The sequence below is a fragment of the Trichosurus vulpecula genome, chromosome 7 (genome assembly GCF_011100635.1).
Source record: "Trichosurus vulpecula isolate mTriVul1 chromosome 7, mTriVul1.pri, whole genome shotgun sequence".
Taxonomy (NCBI): Eukaryota; Metazoa; Chordata; class Mammalia; order Diprotodontia; family Phalangeridae; genus Trichosurus; species Trichosurus vulpecula.
In genome coordinates this window covers 87,436,710-87,458,586 of record NC_050579.1, presented here as the reverse complement: position 1 = coordinate 87,458,586, position 21,877 = coordinate 87,436,710, and the positions used below count along the sequence as shown (strand labels likewise).

Sequence of the window (21,877 nt, the reverse complement as noted above, 5' to 3'; positions counted from 1 at the left end):
AAACCCCCAAGGCAAGTGACAAAAATCACTTGGTTTAACAGCCAAGGAATCTTAAAAATCCTTAGTAACAAAAGAAACAGACATCAATTTTAGGACCAACACAGAGAGAGACACTGGAGGCTGAGGTTTGCTATCTTCTTTTTTTGAAGCAGGGGGAAAATCATCAACCAATACAGGAGTTTCTCTGTCTAGTAGCCCATTGAAGAAATAATGACAAACACCTTATGAGAATAATAGAAAATATGGAAACATAAAGTAGGACTTGGATGCTTTTGCTTGTGATTTAAAAACAATGAAATCTAACAGAATAATCAAAGATTATTTATTTAGTAGGTTTATTTTTCAAGTCCAGAAAGTAACTGGTATGAGCTAGCATTTTTCTGAACTTGGCACATACCTTGATGGTGGAGTTAGATGGGCTTGGATATAAATGGGGAGGGGGAGGAGAAATGAATCAAATGGTATCATTTACATGAAATTACACGGAAGTCCACCATCAAGCCCAGAAGAAAGGTTGCATTCACTCAACTTGGATCTTCTCATAGTTACTACCAAACAAGTTGTCTGGTTTCAGTATATGGTACAGAAAATAAAACACAAGATGAAGTAACAGTTAAACTACTTTCTTTTGCAACTCTGCTGAGCTGAGTTACTGGACTGAGAACACACTGGACTAAATGGAGTCCACAGGGATCTTTAGGGAGATGAGATAACACTTAGGTCTACTTTCCCAACGACTGTCTGTTGGTGCTGGGTCTTTTGTCTGGTGACTTTCCTTTCACAGCATTGTTTGATTTGGCAAAGGTCAGCACATTGAAGCTCCTACCCCAACCCTTCCCCCCACCCTCAGCTGCCAACCCCCCCCATGTGCACAGCACATCAAGTCAAACACTTAAATAGCATTTAAATTATTAAAATGTCAAACAGTGATTTAAAAATAGACCTACCCAACAGAAACATAACATTTAACACAAAAACACAGTTCCTAAAAAGTGCATCACTACTGTTAATGCATCCTCTTGTTCTGTCTCCCTTTTCCTCCCCCCTGCTTCTTTAGGGCAAGGGAGTGGAAGGCCTTAATGGTATACCTCCTGATTCCAGTTGGACTTAAGCCAACAGAATCTGGGGCAGGGATATCAGAGCTCAATTTTCTCAATAGTCACAGTTTTTCTTAGAGCTGAAAATGAAAGCAAACAGCAAATAGACTGCTTTTGTAAAGTATAGGGAGTGGAAAATTATCTTATAGGGAAGCAAAACCCCAAAGCTCTCGCTAAATCCTTAATTGGCCTTTTTTGTCTACCAGGAGCTAAGGGTTGTGGAAGTAAGAAAATTGAGAGGGAATATAGGTTTTTCCTATGCCTTTTTTCTAAGGAGTTTATTTTCTTCATTTTAGTGAAATTGGTACATGAAGGCCAAAGTATTATCATCTTGGTGGCCTCATTTACATTTTGGGTGGGCTTTTCTCCCCTTTCCACTTGGAAAGAGAAAAAGGGACAATGTAAACCCACCTCAATCAACATGGGAGGAGAGCAGAGAGAAAAGTAATACCTTTAATTTCTCTGAATGCAAATAGGAGTCCATCCCTAGATGCTGAAATGCACAGGGCATTATCCAGCCAACTGGAAATCTTAGGGGGATACTATAGTAGCTTTTGCCCTTTTGGAAATGAACATCAATGGGTTATTGATTGATGTATTTGGACAATTTAAAAAAATTTCTCTGCATATTAGCTGGTAAGGCAGCAAATTGTGGGCTCAGATCATTGGCCTTTCAATCAAAAAGTGTCTCTTTAAAACACTTTGAAAAATTATTTTGATGAAAATAATAAGACTAACATAGGCATGTACAGGTTCTCATAGAATCCTGAAGAGCTTTAGAATGATTCTGAGGAAATTAATTCATTTGGTTTTACTTGGGAATAAGGAAGAAGAGCAGTTGGTAATGTTGGCACAGCACAGCTTTGAGAAGTCAATAAGTCAGAGTCCTGTTTAGGGCTGGAAAAGGAAATGAAACGAGCCAAGGGAGAGCGCTGCCTTGTTTTGGACTTCTGGCCATTCCAGCAATGCTCATGTGCAGTACCCAAGAGTCCAGGAGCTGAGTAACGAAGATGGGCCTCTCTGGGGAGGAGCTGTAGGGTGTGTGGCTAGGTGCTCTTGCTTGTCTGCTACAATCTTGTTGAAGTAAGCCTCTTCATGCCCCTTCGCTGAGCCAGGTTGGAAGATAATACAGGTTCTAATCTTGGTGCCTGAGGGGTTCGATTTAAAGCCAAGTAAGTGGCAGCCATTGCACCCTGTAAGACAATATACAAAGAAAAGGGATGAAAGACCTAGGAAAAACTCATTTACCAATATTCCTCTATCATTCCATCTCTCCTTTGCTTGGTTGTCACAAGGGATGGGGAGGGTGATGGTGTCCATGCATCTTGTACCAACAAATGTGCATATAGATTGGATGATTATCTGGTGGTCTCTTAACTGTTGAAGATTGTCCAGTTCTCTCCTAGTGGGTGAGTTTCAGGTGAAGTTCTTTTTTTTTTGGAGGGGGGAAGGCAGGGCAATTGGGGTTAAGTGACTTGCCCAAGGTCACACAGCTAGTAAGTGTGTCAAGTGTCTGAGGCCGGATTTGAACTCAGGTCCTCCTGACTCCAGGGCCAGTGCTCTACTCACTGCACCACCTAGCTGCCTCATGGGTGAAGTTCTGCTATTGAACTGACTTCAACTGAACTAGCTTTTGAGTAATTCTTAGCCTAGAGAAAGGTATTTTTCAAAAACCACTGTATTTTGCCAACTTTGTAGTTGAGTGGTTCTATGCTATTTTAGAGATCTGACCAAGAAAGAGTGGTCCTGAATCCTTGGTACAGCTCTGGACCTAGCTGTTCCACTGGATGGCTAGAGGGTGCTAGATGATGATGGATGGACAGTCTGGATCTTTTAGGAAAATACTTCAAGAAAAGCCCCACATTCCTGAGGCTGTGACAGAAGACAGAAGACAGTTGTGGAGGTCAGTGTGTAAGGCAAACTACCATTTTCCTTGCCAAGTTATTCTTAGGTAACTAGACTTATTCAGAAAATTTTTAGATTCTGGGCCTGCTATTTATTAGTTATATGCTTAGCAAGTAACTTAATTGTTCCAAATCTCACTTATAATTCTACAATGGAGGTGTCACAGAATCTCACAATTGGCAAAAGTCATGAAGTTTGAAGTCATTATATTTGGTCTAGAACTCTCTTTGCAACATCCTTGACAAGAAGTCATTCACCATCTATTTGAAGATCTCCAGGGAAGAGAAATCCTCTATTTACTGAAGCACACTAATCTATTCTTGGAGTTGTATTATTTATGTGGCTCAGTGGATAGATAGAGTGTTGGACCCGGAGTCTGAGAGCCTTGAGCTCAAATTTTCTTTCAGACACTTTCTAGCTTTGGATGCCTTTGGATAACCACCGACTGCCTCAGTTTTCCTATCTGTAAAATGGAGATATATAATAGCACCCAACTCACAGAGTTGTTGTGAGGATCAAATGAGATAATGTTTGTAAAGAACATAAAAACTATGTCAGTATTAGCTATTACTAGTTAGGGTTAGTTTTTCCTTATGCCAAGTAGATATCTGTCTACACATTTCTACTGGTTGTACTCTCTTGGCCAAAGAGAACAAGTCATTCTTCTTCTCCATGGCACCCCTTCAAGTGCTTCAAACCAGGCATCATGTCTTTACCTACCTCACAAGGTTGTTAGGAAAATGTTCTGTAAATTTTGAAGCACTAAATGAGTGTGAGCTATTAGTACCAATGGGATAATTTAGACTAGATGAATATAAACTTTTTGCTTATATGTGAGAAGATGCTACTTTTCATTGCCAACAAAGTCTTGAGACTGCTGAAAATGAGGCACGAATGTGGACACTTGTGAGGCTGAAAGGGAGTTGAGATTTTTTTCTTTCAGTCCCCTCAATCTTACAATGGAAAGGGCATTGAAATTGGAGTCAGAAGACCCAGCTTTGAATTCTGGTTCTATTACTTATTACTTATATGACCACCGGCAAGTTTTACGATCTCTCTGGACCTCAGTTTTCTCTATAAGGTAACAGGGCTGGAATAAATGATCTTTAATGACTCACTCCAGCTACAAGTCCTATGATCTTTTATGTTCTAGTCAGACCCCTTTAAAATGAACCTTTCCAAATATGGCCTTGCTGTACAAGTATACTAACTTCTGAATATGTAGCTTCTGTCGGTCTATTTTGTAAGGGAGGGTGACACAAAGAATTATGTAAGGAAAACTTCTAAAGTGTTTTTATAAGTTTTCCCTACTTAAAAGAAAAAATTGTTGGATTATATTGTCTTACTATAGCAAGGTACTGAGCTATATATGTATGTATATATAGATATACATACATACATACATACATACATGTAGTATGGTACGGGCACTGAGCTAAGCTCTGGGGATACAAAGAAAGGCAAAGCAGTGTTGCTTTCAAGGGGCTTTCTAATGGGGGAGGCAACATGCAAGCAAATAGGTCCATCATTCGGTTATTTTTTGCAGCCATATCCAACTGTTTGTGATCCCATTTGGGGTTTTCTTGGCAGAAATACTGGAATAGTTTGCCATTTCTTTCTACAGCTCATTTTACAGATGAGGAAACTGAGGCAAATAGGGTTAAGGGACTTGCCCAGAGTCATACAACTAGTAAGTACGTGTCTGAGGTCATATTTGAACTCAGGAAGAGGAGTCTTCTGATTCAGGTTCTGTACTCTATCCACTGTGCCACCTAGCTGCCCAAAGAGGTATATACAAGATCCATATAGAGTAGATAGAAGGCAATCTTAGATGGGAAGAAGCTAGTAGCTGGCAGGATCAGGAAAGACCTGCAGAAGGTAGCCTTTGTGGTATGTCCAGAAGGAAACCACTGAGAAGTGGAGGTGTGGAGGGAGAGTGTTCCAGGGAAGGGGGATAGGGAATGCAAAAGCGTGGAGACAGATAGAATTGGATAGTAGGGAAATGGAAAACTATGCTTATATCGTTGGAGTCATATGGGAAGATCTGCTAGGAGAGAAATTTTCAAGAGGTTTAAAAATTTTGTTTATTTTTCTACTCTGTTCCTCATTACACTACTCCTGCTTCAAAGCAGTGGAGCTGTTACTAGCAAGATAAAACTCTGACATTCACTTGCTCACCAGATATTAGCTGAGCAGTAGATTTTTAACGCGACTCTCAGGGAACAACTATTCTCTGACTAAAGAGTCCCTCTCAAGAGATTTTTTTTTTGTTCCTATTAGTTTCATCATTAGTAGGCAAAATTAATAGGCTGGAAGGCAATGCCTGGGTCCTCCATTTTCACTCTCTCTGGCAACATGACATTATTGAGGAGAAAAGGCATGGTGATTTGTCAGTGTGGATCCTAGCTGTTTTTGTTTTATTTTTTAATATTCACATATGTATGTCTTTGAAACGCCTTGGTTTTTTTCAGCATTTATAATAATATTTGTAATATCTTGCTAAAAAGGAAAGGGAGGGGGAGAAGTAGAATAATCCTATTAAAGAGGGAGGTTTACTTCTCAGTAGCCTCTACTACATTCGTGTGTCATTAATTTTGATTGGGATATTGGGTATCTGGACAATGGCTTAGAACTGTAGGGTTTAGGACTTTGAATGGTACCCTGTTTTACAATGTTCACAGATGCCAGAATGGATTCATATACGGTGCCTTCTCTCTCTGTTTTTATGATACATGTGTCTATATTTAGTTTTAATTTTTATTGTCTCCTTTGATGATTTGAAGAACAGGAGTTACCAGGACAATTTTTCTCTGGGATTCCCAAGACCACTCCTATTTCTGCCCCTCCTCCAACCTTACTCTCACTTGTTTCTCTTACTCCTCTTTACATAGTCTATGTTCTAGACAAAGCAGACTACCTTGTTCTAGAACTTGGCTTTCTATTTCTTGTGCCTTTGTGCAAGTTATCCCTCATACCCAGAATGCACTCTCTCCTTAACCTTCACATTTAGACTCTTAATTTTCCTTCAAGACATGGTTCAGATGTTAATGCTTGTCTTGATTCCATCCCAGTTATGAATGCTTTCCCATTTCTCAAAAGACATTGCATTTACTAATCATTGTGTATATTGCATCTCATTCTCTGTAGCATGTGAGCTACTTGAGAGTAGGCACTGTCTCCTTCTCTCCCTCCTTCCCTTCTTCCCTCCCTCCATTCCTTCTTCCTCCCTCCTGGATCCCTCCTTCCTCTTTTCTTTCTCTTCCTTTCTTCCCCCTCCTTCCTTTCCTTCTTTCCTTCCTTCCCTCTTTCCGTGTTCCTCAACACCTAGCACAATTTCTTGCATAGTATTTTTTCTTTTGGGGTGGGGGGGGCCAGGAAGGGGACCTGGATCTGGGAACTAATGGTGTGGAAGCTTCCTCCACTTAGCCAGATCAGCATCTCTTTAGTTTTTTGGTTTTTTTTTTTGCACAGGGGAAGGCAGGGCAATTGGGGTTAAGTGACTCACCCAAGGTCACACAGCTAGTAAGTGTGTCAAATGTCTGAGGCTGGGTTTGAACTCAGGCCCTCCTGACTCCAGGGCTGGTGCTCTACTCACTGTGCCACCTAGCTGCCCCCGCATCTCTTTAGTTTTCAAGAGTTGCCTGGTGGCAATGAAAGATTAATTGATTCATCCTTGGCTACCCAACTAATATTTTAAAATCAGGTCCCAGGTTTTCCTGACTCTAAGGCCAGCTACTACATCACATTGCTTTTGCCTCACATACAGCAGATAATAAATACTTACTGAGTTGAACTGGACATCCCACACCTTGAGAGAAGTTTAGTTAAAGCACTGGACTTGGAGTCAGTTGACTTGCCCTATTATACCAGCTTTACTACTAAATAGCTATATCCCTGGATAAGTAATTTTACTCAGTTTCCTTTTCTGTAAAGTGAGGGAAGGGTGTTGGATTGGAAGCTGTTCCTAAGGTTTTTGACCAGCTCTAATATTCTCTGATTCTAAAATGCTACCTTCACCAGGTGGACATCCTGTCTGCTGAGCTGGTTTTGAGATAAGTAGTCCCTGTTTACGATCCATGGATGTCTCAGTACTTGGACTGCAGTCAGGCGCTGATGGGGATCCACATGAAGCATCTTGGATACAACATCCTGTGGTGAAAGAAGAAAGGGGAACGATGAGAAAAGAAAAAGTATTGGACTAGAGAAGTTGTACTAATTGCCCTTCTGTCTCATGGGTCATCAATGTGAGATTGATACGAACTCTTCAGTATCCGGAAGTGTATGTATGATAAAAAAATCTTTAGTTGAATTAACCATTATGCTGATATTCTATAAAGCAATTAAGATCATAAAGTTGATACATAAAATAATTCTTGTAAATTGCCCAAATATCATAGAAATTTTACAAACCTCTTTAGTCCACAGATCCAAGCCTGAAATAGTAAATGTCATTACAGATACAAACCAGCCCCTTTCACAGTTAAAGAAATGTGTAACAATTCATGTAAGCCAAGTATATTCATGCATAAAGCACGATGACTCATCAATGATTATGATCGCCAACAAATATCACATACGCACACGACAGCAGATCCTATATCGCATGTCCCATATGTCTAAAGTCAACTACAATGCTTTTTCTTCTTCTAGTTCTTAAATGACAAACCACAAATACTCAATACTTATTTAAACATGGAGATCTGCCTTAAATAACCAATCAAAGAGAAGCAAGAATTCCCACCAATGGGAATAGCAAATGATGAACTTAAAAGTTAAATAAAATGCATACGGCCACTTTAATGATATCCTTAAATAATTTAGAAATGAATATACTTTGTACAGTGAACTAATGCATAACGAGTGATATAACAATATGTTTCATTTCCACGTCTTCTTTCTTCCAAAGAATTCAACATTCCTTTTCATTTCTTAGAGTCTAAATTTCCGACAACATTTTGAAGAAGATAGCTAAAGGAAGGTTCTTATTGCCATTTTACTGATGGGGAAATTGCTAACATGGAATGTAGATGTCTTGTTCAAGACCATAGAAGTCAGGGAACGTTAGAGATTTCCTGACTCCTAAGTCTAGTGCTTTTACCATGAGATACGATTCCAGAGCCTCAGAGCTGGAAAGGGCTTCAGGGGTTTGTTATCTAAAGACCCATGGTTGAGTCTCAGCAACCTTGGGCAAATCAGTTAGCTTCTGGTCTTACTTATCTTATGAGAATGATACTTGAAAGCTTTTTGTACCCTGTAAAACACTGGGGCAGCTAGGTGGCACAGTGGTTAGAGTGCTGGGCTGGAGGGGAGAAGACCTGAATTCAAATCGGGCCTCAGAAACCACTAGCCGTGGGACCCTATTCAAGTCACCTAACCTTGTTTACCTCAGTTTCCTCATCTGTAAAATGAGCCGGAGAAGGAAATGCCAAGAAAACCCCAAATGGGGTCACAAAAAGTTGGACACAACAGAAAACAACCGACCAACAACAAAAATATTATACAAATGCTCTCCATTCAAGCAGTGAAACCACACCAATTATCTTCATCCTGCCAAACTTACTCATCTCTTTAAAGCCCAACTCAAATTCTACTTGGTACATAATAAGTCCCCATAATGGCAGAGATACCTTATGTCATCATAGTCGTCGTCATCATCATCATCATCATCATAGCTATCATTTATCTAACAGTGTAAGGTTTGCAGAGAGCTTTATGTATATGGCCTCATTTGATCCTGTTGACATCCCTGTCAGGTAGGTTCTCTTATTATCTTCACTTTACGGACAAGGAAACTGAGGCTTGGAGAGTTTGCCGATGGTCATGCAGCTAGTGAGCATATGAGACGGGATTCAAACTCAGGTGTTCCTGAGCTCCCAACCAGCGCTCTCTCCACCCTTCCACCTAATGGTGATATACTCTATCAGACCCTCTTTGATTGGAGGCGAACTGACTTATGTCAATTAACATAGGCCACAACTCTGAAGTTTGGAAAAAATGGTACCGGGCCCAAAAGAAATTAGGCAGGCAGGAAACAGTCAAGAAAGGATTTGTTACCGTTTAAAAATACTGTATCATATCCTAGCGTCCTGAGTAATTAGGCACTCTATTCCTGTGCATAATATGCATATATATATATATATATATATATATATATATATATATATATATATATATATATATATATATATATATATATATATATATATGTGTATGTATGTATCTGTGTGTGTGTGCGTATATCGCTTTGGACACTTACAAGCTGTGTGACCCTGGGCAAGTCATTTAACCCCTGTCTGCCTCAGTTTCCTCAGAAAATGGGGATAATAACAGCACCTACCTTCCAGTAAATGAGATAATAATCGTAAAGCCCACAGCACAGTACCTGGCAAATAGTAAACGCTATATAAATGTTAGCTATTATTATTATCATAAAGGAACTCGTTATTGAATCATGAAGACTTCCAGCCTGTGCAGGTAGGTATGCAAATGAGGTTTTTACTTACCTTTGCAGCATCGGATACAGAATCCCAGTTTCCTCCTGAAAGTGCGTATTTCCCACTGCCAATCCTTGCCAAGATTTCTTCAGGAGTGTCATCTGGCCCGTTTGCAAAAGGAGTGAACCTGTGACACAAACAAAATTTAGGGTAACAAAGTTCTTTTCTATAATTTAAGCTGTTTATGCCTAAAGAACATACACTGTGTTATAAAAAAAATAACCATTTTTTAAAGGACCCCAAGTACAGGCCTTTCTCAAGTTTCTCTAGTTTCCTTGATGCACCTTATTTCAGTGTGAAGTTGAATACTTCCATTTTATACATGGTGAAAATGAGAGAGGAAGTTCTGTTACATGCTGAGGGAGGATCATTTTGGTCTAATATAGGAATTCTAAAAGTATGACTCGAGGGCCTAAGTTTTGATTTATATGATTCAATTCAACTAATCATTTACGAGGTGGCTACTTTGTGAGAGGCTTTGCACTAAGTGCTGGGGCTTTGTTATTCAGTCATTTTTCAGTTGTGGCTGATTCTTTATAACCCCATTTGGAGTTTTCTTGGCAAAAATACAGGTATAGTTTGCCATTTAATTTCATTTTCCAGCCCCTTTTACAGATGAGGAAACTGAGGCAAACAGGGTTAAGTGACTTGCCCAAGGTCACACAGCTAGTGAGTGTCTGAGGCCAGATTTGAAGTCAAGAAGATGAGTGTCCCTGACTCTATTCACTGTGCCATCTAGCTGCCTAAGATACAAAAGGGAACATTTCTTGTTCTCAAGGAGTTTATGTTCAACTGTGTGCTTACATCATTAATTAGACACAAATGAGCATGGTCCAAGGAAAACTGAGATGACACAGACCACTATGAGACCAAGCTTATACTTTTATTTTGAAGATGAATTAATTTCTTTTCTTCTACCCTGTTGAGATATTTCTGCACACGTGTGACTGAGGAGTGGGTAGTCCAAGGGCTTTATTCATAGGATCTTTTGTTTGATTTCACATAGAGAAAAAGTAACAGGTCACTGTCATAAGGTTAAGGAACTTTAGAGCTATCAGGGAACATAAGGATTATTTAACTGGCCCCTCGAAGGAGAAAACTGATGCTCTAAATTGAGTTGATTGCAAAGTTAGACTGGTGTCCTGATCCCCAGACTGACATAAGAAGGCTTTTGGAAGAGACTACAGTTGCTCCTTAGGGCACTAGGTGGCGCCATAGTACACAGAGACTGTGCCTGGAGTCAGGAGGAGCTCATCTTCCTAAATTTTAAATCTTCTCTCAGAGATTAGTTGTGTGACCCCAGGGCAAATCACTTAACCCTGTTTGCCTCAGTTTCCCCATCTATAAAATGAGCTGGAAAAGGAAATGGCATGACAAACTACTCCAGTATCTTTGCCAAGCAAACCCCAAATGGGGTCATGGAAAGTCAGATAAGCCTGAAAAACTCGACAACAACAGTTGCTCCTTACTGCTTGTGTGACCTTGGGCAAGTCACTGTACATTTTTGGGTCTCAATTTCCTCATATGTGGGATGAATGGGTTGGACTAGGTCAGAAATTCTTAACTTTTCTGTGTGTGTCATGGAATCCTTTGGCAATCTGGTAGACCCCTTCTCAGAATAATGTTTTTAAATGCAAAACAAAAATTGCAGAATTTTAGATTAAAATATAGTTATTAAAACATTATAGAAAATTCATGGACCTTCGCTTAAGAACCCCTTGCTAGATGATCTCTAAGTTTCCTCTCAGGTCTGAATACTATCATCTCTCTTTTTGGTACAAAATAAGATGGGCAAGCTTCCAAAGGTAAGGTCCCAAGGTTCTAGTTCTTTACCCTTCTGTTGTGGTAGTGGTGGGTTGGATAGGGTGCAGGAGGGAAGAAGGAAAGGGGGTGGGATTCAGTCTTAAAAGGCCTTGAGTGTTTGTGAGAATGCACTGTCTCTGGGGAGAGGGGAGAGGCAAGAGATGGAAAGAGGTGGGTAGTTATTGGTTTTACAGTAGTTTCAAGCCCATGCATTACTAAAAATCATCCCACACATCCTCCTGTCAGGCAAGGATACCCCTTGCCAAAGAAGGTGTCTGCTTACCCTGCCAGCATTGTATACAAAAGGATCCCTAAGCTCCAGATATCACAAGCTGCATCATAGCCCTGCCGTTTCAACACCTATGTGGAGGAAAACAAAGGATAATTAATTAATATTCTAGCCCTTTACTGGAAAACTCTAACTAGTAGCGTTTTTCTTGAATGAGGTCAATAAGCAGGATGGGATGAGGGGGCATGGTGCAGGGAGAGGCTTTGAAATCTCTATGTCCTTTTACAAAAGAAACAATCCACATGGCAGAAGGATATTGATGATTCATGAATCTGAACAATTTATAGTGCTACAATCCTCCTTTATACACTTATAGCTACACAAACAAGAAGAAAAGCACATGTGAGTGTTGACCAAAGCTTCGTATCCATGTGAGGGTCTTGTGGTCAAGTTTGTTTGAATAGGATCACAGAAAACATCGCCAAAATAGGCTCTTTGGATAACCTCACGCCAGCTTCTTATCACTTGCTTTTGCTGCTGAATCATATTCTAGTAGGTGTAAAAATTCTTAGCTACAGCCATTCTATTGGCTTTCTCATTTCCCTACCCAGTTAATGCTGATGCTAGGAAATGGCTCAATTTCCCCATTAGGTGGCAGGCACGCTCTTTCTTCCTGAGAGTCATTTGCTATCTCTTCTGCTGGTGCCATAGTAATGAGTGTTTCAAAAATGAATGGCTGGACTTAACAAAGGAATCACGCAGAAACAAATATATGAGAGGAAGAGAAAGGAACCAAGAGGAAGGTTTGTTTTCATGGGCATTAATCAGCTAAAACACAAGCATTTTAAAATATCCTCCCTATTGACTAAATAGTAGTATTTGTAGTTTCTGTTATATAGAGTTGATAACATTTCTCTTTACATTTCTGAGTGTTCTGACTTGATGTTTTAATTGGACTATCATTGATGTTTCCTCCAACCCTTCCCTTTTGTATTTTCATTGAAGGCAGCTAGTTGCCATAAGGGGTAGCATTCTGGAACTTAAAGTCAGGGAGACCTGAGTTCAAATTCTGTTGCAGACACTTGGCAGCTATGTAACTCTGAGCAAATGGTTTAACCTTCCTCTGCCTCTGTTTCTCATCTATAAAACGGGGATATTAATAGTAACTACCTCATAGGATTATTGTGAGGATCAAATGCTAAATTGTGAGGATCTATGCTAAGCACTCGCAAACCTTAAAGCATTATATATGTGTCAGCTGATATTTTTAGTTATTAGCTTTTATTCATCCATTAGTGACCTCAGCCTCTCCCTGACTATTCTGTCTCTTTCTGCTTCTCTCATGCATGGCTGTACAGCTGTAACTAGGGTGAGGCCATCTATACTTTACCCCAGGGTAAAAAATTTTGAGGGTCCCCATGGTTGGTTGATTGTTGTCCTTCATTCTTGAAGAGGACCAAAATGATATCACTATGCTAGAGTCAAGTTTTAATGTGTCCGATTGTGGCTGATCAGACCAATAGGAGCTCAGAATGTTCTACCACAGGTTGGGCACAAATAGTCCCTGTGAACATTCAGGGTGGATTCTCTAAATTTGTGCATCCTGCATTTCCTTTGAGTTGCTTTAATTCTTCTTTGCTCATAGAGCACAGCACCATCTTTGATGTGGGCACGCCATGCTGAGCGGTCCTGTGCCAGTGTCTTCCATGTCACACGATCAATTCCAAAGTTCTTAAGAGTCTTATTGTATGAAAGGAGAGAAGGTTAGCACTCCCCTTGATAAGGATGGAAGAGGTCCTAGTGGCCTTTACAACACATATCTGGTTAAGGCATTGCCGCCTACTCTGTGGCATCTAACCATGTTTTTTGAGGATCCCCATAGCATTGTTGTGGAGTATGCTTTTCTTCTCTGACTCTTCCCTCCCATACCTTCCCTACCGTATCCCCAACATGGTGATAGTTTTGACCTGAGGCATGCTTTCTCCCTTTTCAGAAGCAGCCTTGAGATATGCCAGGGCACATTTATTCTTCCCATTCCCAGTCCTGTCGCTACCCCAATACCTCTTAATTGTTCAGTCACGATAATAGCTAGTTATGGCTCTGCTGAGCTGTATTCCTATTAACCTACATGGGCCACATCACTGACACTACAAAGTAATTGAAAGGGTTGAAAGAGAGCTTGAAAAAAGGAAGAAAAAAACTGAAGCCCTTACTGAAGCCTTTAACCCAAAGGCATGGGAAACTCTTAGAAAAAGGGCCCTGGGGATTCATTGTCAGCTCTTATTGGCAACCCAGCCATTCCGAGGTTTTCATGAATTTTTAATGTTATTAATTTTAGTGTCTGCTTTCTGCCTTTCCTATTATAGTCAGCAATTTGAAGTAGGATACAAATTACGTCCAATAAAAATCTAATGCTCAGTAAATCTCGACACTATGCTGTGATAGCTATGTTACTAACTGCTTCCTCATCTTTTTCTTTCCCCTACCCCAAATTCTCCTATTATGTTATCTCTGTCTCCTTTGCTCTTATCACATTTTGACCTTGTAACATATTTATTCATATACATATGGTGTCTTCCATTAAACTAAAAACCATAAGGGTAAGAAATAAATAATTTTTCATCTTTGTATTCTCATTCCTTATGGCATTACATTTAAGAAATATTTATTAAATTGATTTCTAGACAAGATATTAGAGTCTATTTTAAGGAAAAGGAGGATATTATATGTGTTTGTAAATATATACATGCATATATGTGCATATGCACACAGATATCTGTATGCATGTACACACACATGCATATGTAGTCTTCCAAATCAGTTGCTTATAGTTAATCCCAAACCTAATCAGTAACCATCCAAACCCTCTACCGGCATCATGCTAACCAGAAACAAGCGAGAGATCATTTTCATGTTTCACAAACATGAAAATAAAGATGTGAAGTGCTGGGTGTAAGGTCACCTGAGAGATTCGTAAGGATTGAGTTAGGAGAAATTCCTGATTACTGACCCTAATTCCATTGTGGAATAGAGAAAAGAGGACCAGGTTTCACCACAAAGGATTTGGGTTCCAATCTCAGCTCCACCACTTAACTATGTTACATGACCCGGGCCAAGTTACTTGTCCTCTCCAGGTCTTAACTTCCTCATCCACAAGATTAGAAGGTTGGACTAACTCATCTCCAAGGTCCCTTCCAGGCTTAGACCCTTTGACTCAAACTGCCACTTATATGAAGGAAAAAATGATTTTATCATTTTTGTTTACAAATGGGTGAATCTTTATTATTAGAAAAATAAACTGAAGGCTATTTTTTTTGAGAAGGTGTGGAAAAGCTGGTGGCTTTCTTAAGGATGGCTGGGGTACATCTTTCTAATGGTTTGTGAGCTCTGACCTCAGGGGCCACGAAGTTAGCTGTGTAGCACGGTGTCATGAGCAGCCCATTCTCTGCCCTCAGTTGCTTGGCGAATCCAAAATCGCAGATCCTGATGGAATCCGGATTTCCAGACTCATCCATGTATAGGATATTACTAGGCTTCAGATCTCGATGAACAACCTGGAGAGATAGAAAACATTCTTAGTCATTCAGGGGTTGGGACAAAGAAAACAGGAGAAAAGACTGAATAAAGCCAGAAGGGATGGATTTATATAGAGCACGTTCATTCTGAACTGATATCTCAACAGGAAGCAGAATAATTATAACTAACAGGCCATTGCCTTATTTGAAGTGTTTATCTATCTATCATTTACTTTCTCACTCTCTCTCTTTTTCTAATTCCCTTCCCCTACCTCATTTTGATCTGTCACTTAGATTAAAAAAAACCTACATCAAGAGCCCTAATAGTGAATATTTGAGACATAAGTAAATACATTCCCACCAGAAAGAGAGAGTAGACATAATGAGCTATTTTGTTAAAAGGAAATATGGTGGGCTGGGTTAACCTGAATAATGTCATGTACCTTTTAAAAATCCTATATAATGGCCTGATGGCAGGTCCCATGGATATGTCAAAGCAAGGCAGGTATTTAGGTAGAAAAGTCATTTCTCTTGAAGGGGAGCAAAGAGGATTACTGTAATAACATGATGTGATCCCTAGGTAGGCTGGAGATGTGAATGTCTCAAATCTCTTATTAAAAATATCGGGGGAGAGAATCCAAGAAGTAAAGAGGAATGAATAGGAGGGACTTGGGGAATCAGACTCAATGTAGCTAGGCCCCAATGGAAAGATAATGAAATGTCTTTTTGTTTTAATTTCCACTACCTCTTTTTATTAATCACAAGAAAATCTGAAAACTAAATCAAACTAAACCAAGCCATCATTGCAAGTGCTAACTCTGGAGTATGGTTACACTGGGGACAAAAATAAGTATTTTCTTTTTCTATCCTCCCAAACAGCTATACACTTAAGAAGCATTGCGTGGTCTTGAAGAAGCTGTCAACCTGTTTTAATGAATAAATAAGGACACACAGCCTAACTGCACAGCACTATCTGTTTCACAGGAATGATGGGAAAATAGGTAATTACCACTGTCAACAAAGTAATCATCATCCCATGGCTAAGTGGTGCCATTCCCTAGAATATCTCCCATCTTCCCTTATTTAGTTAGGTCTAAAAGTACCAGGTTAAAGAAAATACTAATACAGTTCCCTCGGGGGATCATCTCATTGTCCAGTATGATTTTGCCAAGACACATCCCCAAGTCTTCAGCTTTAATTCAGTTGGTTTACTTTTCTTTCTTTCCACTGGAATTGTACTCTAATGCTTCCTTCTGTCATGGAAGTGACCCTTAGTTTTTTAAAATGATGCCAATGAGACACAAGCTAAGGTAGGTCTTACCAAGTTGCAAAGGCTTCAAGTAAAGTTTGGATCTTCAAAGATCCATCAATGAAATCATGGATTCATTCAATATTCGACACACCTTTATTAAGCACCTAGTATGTGAGAGGGAGGGTGGAGTAGGAGACAGAGAGTTGGCCTTAGGGTCAAGAAGACTTGGGTTCTGGTATCTTCTCTGAGACATACTGATAGCCTTTATGACCCTGGGGAAGTTACTTAACTTCTCAGTACCCTAGGAAACTTTCTAAGACTGTACGCTGCAGAGAAGACATTGAACTACATGCATAGAGGGAGTTTCCTCATAGGGAATTCATTTTTACTAATGAAAATCATGGATCTGGTTCCCCCCTCCAAAAAGAACCCCAAGTCCCAAATATGTTTGGCACTACCCTCTAGTAGCTTACTTTCTACTGGATTCTTGAAGTACTGAAATGACTTTCTCGCTAAAATACCTATGTGTGAATGCTTGGCATTTGTATACAGGTGTATTTAATGGAAGAATAATTTAATTTCTATAAAGTACTGATTCAACAGGAATTAAAAGAATATCTTAATTCCAACATCATAAGTTCATAACTCATTTCACTGTTCCTATTTTTATTATTAAAATTATGATCTTCACGATCCTAACTATCATGCAGAAGAAAGCTAGAAACTTACTCCTTGGGAATGGAGGTAGTCCATAGTCTTAGTAATGGTACACAGCACAGCACTAGCCTCCCTTTCTGAGAAATACTTCTGTCGGAGGATGCGGTCTAAAAGTTCCCCGCCTCTCATCAGCTCCATCACAAGGTAAACATACTTCCCATCATCGTAGACCTAGAGGATCAGAGAAAGGTGAAAGTAAAGGACCTCATAGTCCTGCTGAATTAGGAAATGTCTGTAATTCTATAGTAATCCAGGTTCATTACTATGAAGCATTATAGCACCTCTTAAAGAAGATCCAATGGTGCTCGAAGAAACTGTAGAAGAGACAGAACAGAATACTAGTTGGTAGTGGCTAGAGTGTTGACCTGGGAGCAAAAAAAAATCCTTCCTGGGAAACAACGGAACAGTTGTTCTAATCCACATCAGACGTATCTCTCCACGCTGTCATCACCTCCACAAAAATTCAGTTTTAATAATGAAGTACAAAATTCAATATTAACGAGCTATATCATTAGGGCTGCTAAAACTTTATACCTATGTGTACCTCAAGCAAATTTTCTTCATAATTTCACCTAACTTGCTTTTCTATGGGGCAATGAGATGGTGCAGTGGATAGAGTGCTAGACATGGAGTCAGGGAGACCACCTTCCTAATTCAAATGTGGCCTCAAACATGTACTAGTTGTGTGACCTTGGGCAAGTTATTTAACCCTGCTTGTCTCAGCTTCCTCAACTGTAAAATAAGCTGGAGAAATGGCAAACCACTCCAGTGTGTTTGTCAAGACCCCCAAATGGGGTCATGAAGAATCAGACATGACTGAAAATGACTGAATGACAACGACAAAATCATTCATTCCTTTATACACTTCTATTTCTCACTCTTTTGTGATCAAAATTGCCAAGAAATGTGTTACTTAAGATTAGGTCAGGTATGTTTCTCTGGAGGATTCATCTACTAGAATATGAAAGCAGAAGCAAATGTAACTAGTTTGCTATAGTCAGGAAAATGTGGAAGTAGCATTTTATAGCGGTAGAAGCAATGGTCAAAATATAATTTTTGTTCAGGTTGGATTATGACATCAGTCTCAGAGCCTTAGTGATACTCTGGGCCATCTGTCATGTTATTCATGTGTTAAGTCCCAGCGTGATATAATCACAACACTGAATTAGGAGACGAAAGAACTGAGTATGCCCACTTTCTAGCTCGACGGTTTAAATTAATGTGTGATTTTAATTAATTAATTAGACAAACTTAATCTAACTTAGCCTGGTTTTTCTCAGTTGTAAAATGGTGACAATAAAATAGAACTACCTGTCTCGTAGGATTGTGAGGCTTAAATGAGGAAACAATACGTAAAGAGCATTGTCATGTATATGTGAATTTGTAAATTAAACCATTATTAGTATTATAAAGGCTTATTCGGGAAAATAAAGTACCCCGGCGAAGTAGATCTAAAAATTCAAGTAGAGTTAAATCAACTCGATAAAGAGAATTTGTCCCAAGGGTCATCTTAGCAGGAAACATCACTAAAATGGAGGCTCCTCTTACTGGAAAAGCAACTTCAGACTTGCTGATTTCCATGTAGATAGTGTACTGAAGTGGAAAAAGCACTGTATTTTTAGGTTTGGAGTCCTGACTTTGCTCCTGTGTTGGCCCTGGACAAGTCACCAAGCTTTTCTTTGTCTCCTTTTTTTCATCTGTAAAACGATGAAGTTGGACTACATGATCTCTAAGGTTCTTTCCAGCTCTAAATCCTATTAATATCTTTGTTGTGACCTGTGTCAAAACACTAGACTGCCTTGAAGCTAACCAGACCAATAGAGGTGCAGCTCTGAAAGCCTTTATTAGAGCAGAGGATTCCCTATCTACTCTAGCCCAAAGATTTATGCTGCTCAGTAGAACATTCTATACTCAGCTCTCCAGGATCGCACACATAAAATGTCCTACACCTTCTCCTTCTCTGTTGTAGCTTTCCCTGGTCTCCCTCCTTTTTCTCTCTTCCCCTGTTGTAAGTTCTTGCTGGAGCTCTAGCTCTTAATTTTCTCCCCCAGAAGTACCAAATTTGCAGGATAAACTTAGAATGTGTGCAAATTGGAAGGATGAGAAAAAGGCACTCTGGGGCAAGAGCCCCAAGGGCCAGGCAAAGGTATTTCTTTTCTTTAAGAGAAAAAGTTCTGACAACTGGCCTAGTGCCTTCCTCAGACAGCACCGTCTGAAGCAACAGGCTTTCTTGAGGGTTTCTCCAAGAAGGCCTCCTTAGACCTAAGCCAATTCTCATTTACACTTATACCTTTTCCACTCATACTATTCCTTCACAGACAGTCTAATCCACTATTCATAATTACAAGTCAGTTAAAATGCAATGGACTTTCAAATAATTGTTACTAAAGTAGCTTGTTGCCACTCAAAGAAATCTTCTAAAAATTAATGTAATTGCTTTTATTTCACTGTCAATTCAACCCATAGCTAAAATAAAACAAAATTCAAAAAACTGTAATTTCTCTGGGTTTGAAATTGTTCTAGAACTTCACAGAAGTAATGTGGAATACCTGGAAGCTTATAGGATTGGTCTCTTCCTTTGGTCAACAACGCATGAATTAGGGACAGTGGGCTGGTGGATAAAGTGCTGGACTTGCAGTCAGGAAGACCTCATTGAGAACTCAGTCTCAAACACTTACTTGTTATGTGACCCAAGGCTAACCACTCTGAGTGCCAGTTTCCCCATCTGTAAAATGGGGATAATACCATCTACCTCATAGGATTGTTGTGAGGTACAAATGAAAATATATGTAAAGTACTTTTCAGACTTTAAATATCTTAATAGAATTGAGATATTAATAAGAATAACAATAATTACAATAAATCAGATAATGTGAAGATTATGAAATTGAGGCACTACTTTAGTCTAAAGCTACATTTCACTGAATATTTTATTGCTATGGAATACTACCATGGAAGTCCTCCCATGCCAGGAGCTCTACAGGACTAGAGTGGAACTTGGGTGGGAACAGTTCATTTTATAATACACAGATAGGCTGCCTCAGTGGGTGGGTGGGGGGGTCCTTTCCCTGGAAGTCTTCAGGCAAAAGCTGTTTATTCACCCGCAAGGGATCTTGTATTAGGGATTCTTTTTTGGATACAGGTTCTGCTTGATGGATTCTGGGTCCATTCTAACTCTGAAAATCTATGATGTTTTTAAACTCTAGATTTAAGGATTCCTAGAAGCCCTCTGGAGTTCAAGGGGTGGTATGTCTTCTCGAACCACTCCTCTTGCCTCTCAGATCCCTTTCGTCATAGGAACATGACAACGCTGTGGGAGTCCTGAGTGGACCAATCAATAACTGCAAAGATAAATAGTCACTGGGTACCTTGGGAGAAGTATCAGTGATTTCTAGGAGGTAACCAAGTATGAACCCCTTTTACACATAAAGAAATAGAAACAGAACCACATTTAATAGTGAAAGAATTAAGAAATAAAACCCAGTTATCTTGGCTCTTGATACATTTCCTAGTCTATTACTTCCATGTCTTCAAGTCGCAGCTATAAATTAGCATGATAAGAAAATTACATATGATTGAAAATTCACAAAAGAGATAATTTTTTCTTTTATATACAAATTACAGGATGGGAAGAGGGATGGTGATCAAAATGGTGATGTGAGCATATGGTCCAGCTACTCTACGGAGTTCATTTAATCAAGTACACATGATGTTGTACGGTGGATGATATAGAAGGTGAAGCCTAGCCTATTGGTCAGGGGGAGCAGTCCATTATAACTCCTTGGAGTCGCACGGAAACACAAAATAACTTCTTTCCCACTGATGAAACAAAGAATTAGCAGTAGAAAGAGTAGCAACATTTGGTCTGTGGTGAGGCTACTTACATCCTTCAGGGTGATGATATTTGGATGCTGTCCATATCGTAAGAGAATCTCAATTTCTTCTGAGGGGTCTCTTTTACTCTTGTCAATTATCTGGAACAAATGGAGCAAAGAGACAATAAGCAATCTGTTTACACACATCAATACAAAAAAACCCCATCTTCTTGTTTCAACTCCTCTATCACTGACTGTTGTCTGCTAGGAATAATTCCATAAATTGACTTGAAATCTTTCTTTCCTTGCCCCAAACTCATATGAGCTAGTGCTCCCACTAATCAAATAACACTTCAAATTGCCTACAAATTTTCCTGTCATTTCCTTTGTCCCAATTCTCACAAAAGGACTGAAAAAATCAGGACCTAATTTTGAGATAATGCCTAAGAAAGGAGTGGTCATAGAAGGCTTGAGGAAGCTGATCCGGAGTATCTGCTACAAATGATGGATAAATGCACATCTAAAACATTAAGTAATAGTATCTGCATTTTATATACTACCAATAGAATACTTTTTGAGTTCTAACAGCTTTTGTAGCAACTTATTGAGTTCATCGAAAAAGGAAAGCCCTAAACCAAAGACATCCTGAGAGCTTTTCAAGGGAAGCAAAATTTGAAATCCATTACTGTAGGAATTACAATTAAGATACAGGAAAGCAGACTCTGACATTTCTGTCAGGTCACTGAAGCATCTGAACTTTGGGTTGCTTTGGTACTTAGAACAAACTATCAGATGTGTATCAGGTTTTATTTCACATAGTAAGTTGCACACATTTGCGAGATTCTCTTTAGGAGACGGCAGGCATAAAGAAAACACTACCTGCTGCTGTTTCTCAGACACCTTTTAGTGATTGTTTTGCATCAATGTTTGTATCTGAGATTTTTCACATAATAAGGAAGATGCCGTGGTACCATATCCTACCCTTATTGGGAGAAGCGATTATTCTGAAATTATTTACTATTCAAATAATTTTTCTAATTGTAAACCTAG

At 39.4% G+C, this 21,877-nt stretch overlaps 1 protein-coding gene and 1 non-coding gene across 2 annotated transcripts in view; one reads left to right on the top strand and one right to left on the bottom strand.

The window, feature by feature from the left end:
- Positions 1 to 1,373: 1,373 nt before the first annotated feature.
- RPS6KA2 (ribosomal protein S6 kinase A2) overlaps positions 1,374 to 21,877 on the bottom strand; it is a 284,003-nt gene continuing 263,499 nt past the window's right edge. The window contains exons 15-21 of the mRNA XM_036767616.1: positions 20,897 to 20,986; positions 17,025 to 17,183; positions 14,921 to 15,082; positions 11,583 to 11,659; positions 9,506 to 9,623; positions 7,014 to 7,151; positions 1,374 to 2,290 (exon numbers count right to left, since the gene is read on the bottom strand). Of these exons, the coding sequence (XP_036623511.1) occupies positions 2,165 to 2,290; positions 7,014 to 7,151; positions 9,506 to 9,623; positions 11,583 to 11,659; positions 14,921 to 15,082; positions 17,025 to 17,183; positions 20,897 to 20,986 (870 nt within the window). The 3' untranslated portion in view covers positions 1,374 to 2,164. The remainder of the gene's footprint in view (positions 2,291 to 7,013; positions 7,152 to 9,505; positions 9,624 to 11,582; positions 11,660 to 14,920; positions 15,083 to 17,024; positions 17,184 to 20,896; positions 20,987 to 21,877) is intronic.
- LOC118858878 lies at positions 13,270 to 13,397 on the top strand. The gene has a single exon (XR_005011001.1). It is a non-coding gene; the product is annotated as a U6atac minor spliceosomal RNA (small nuclear RNA).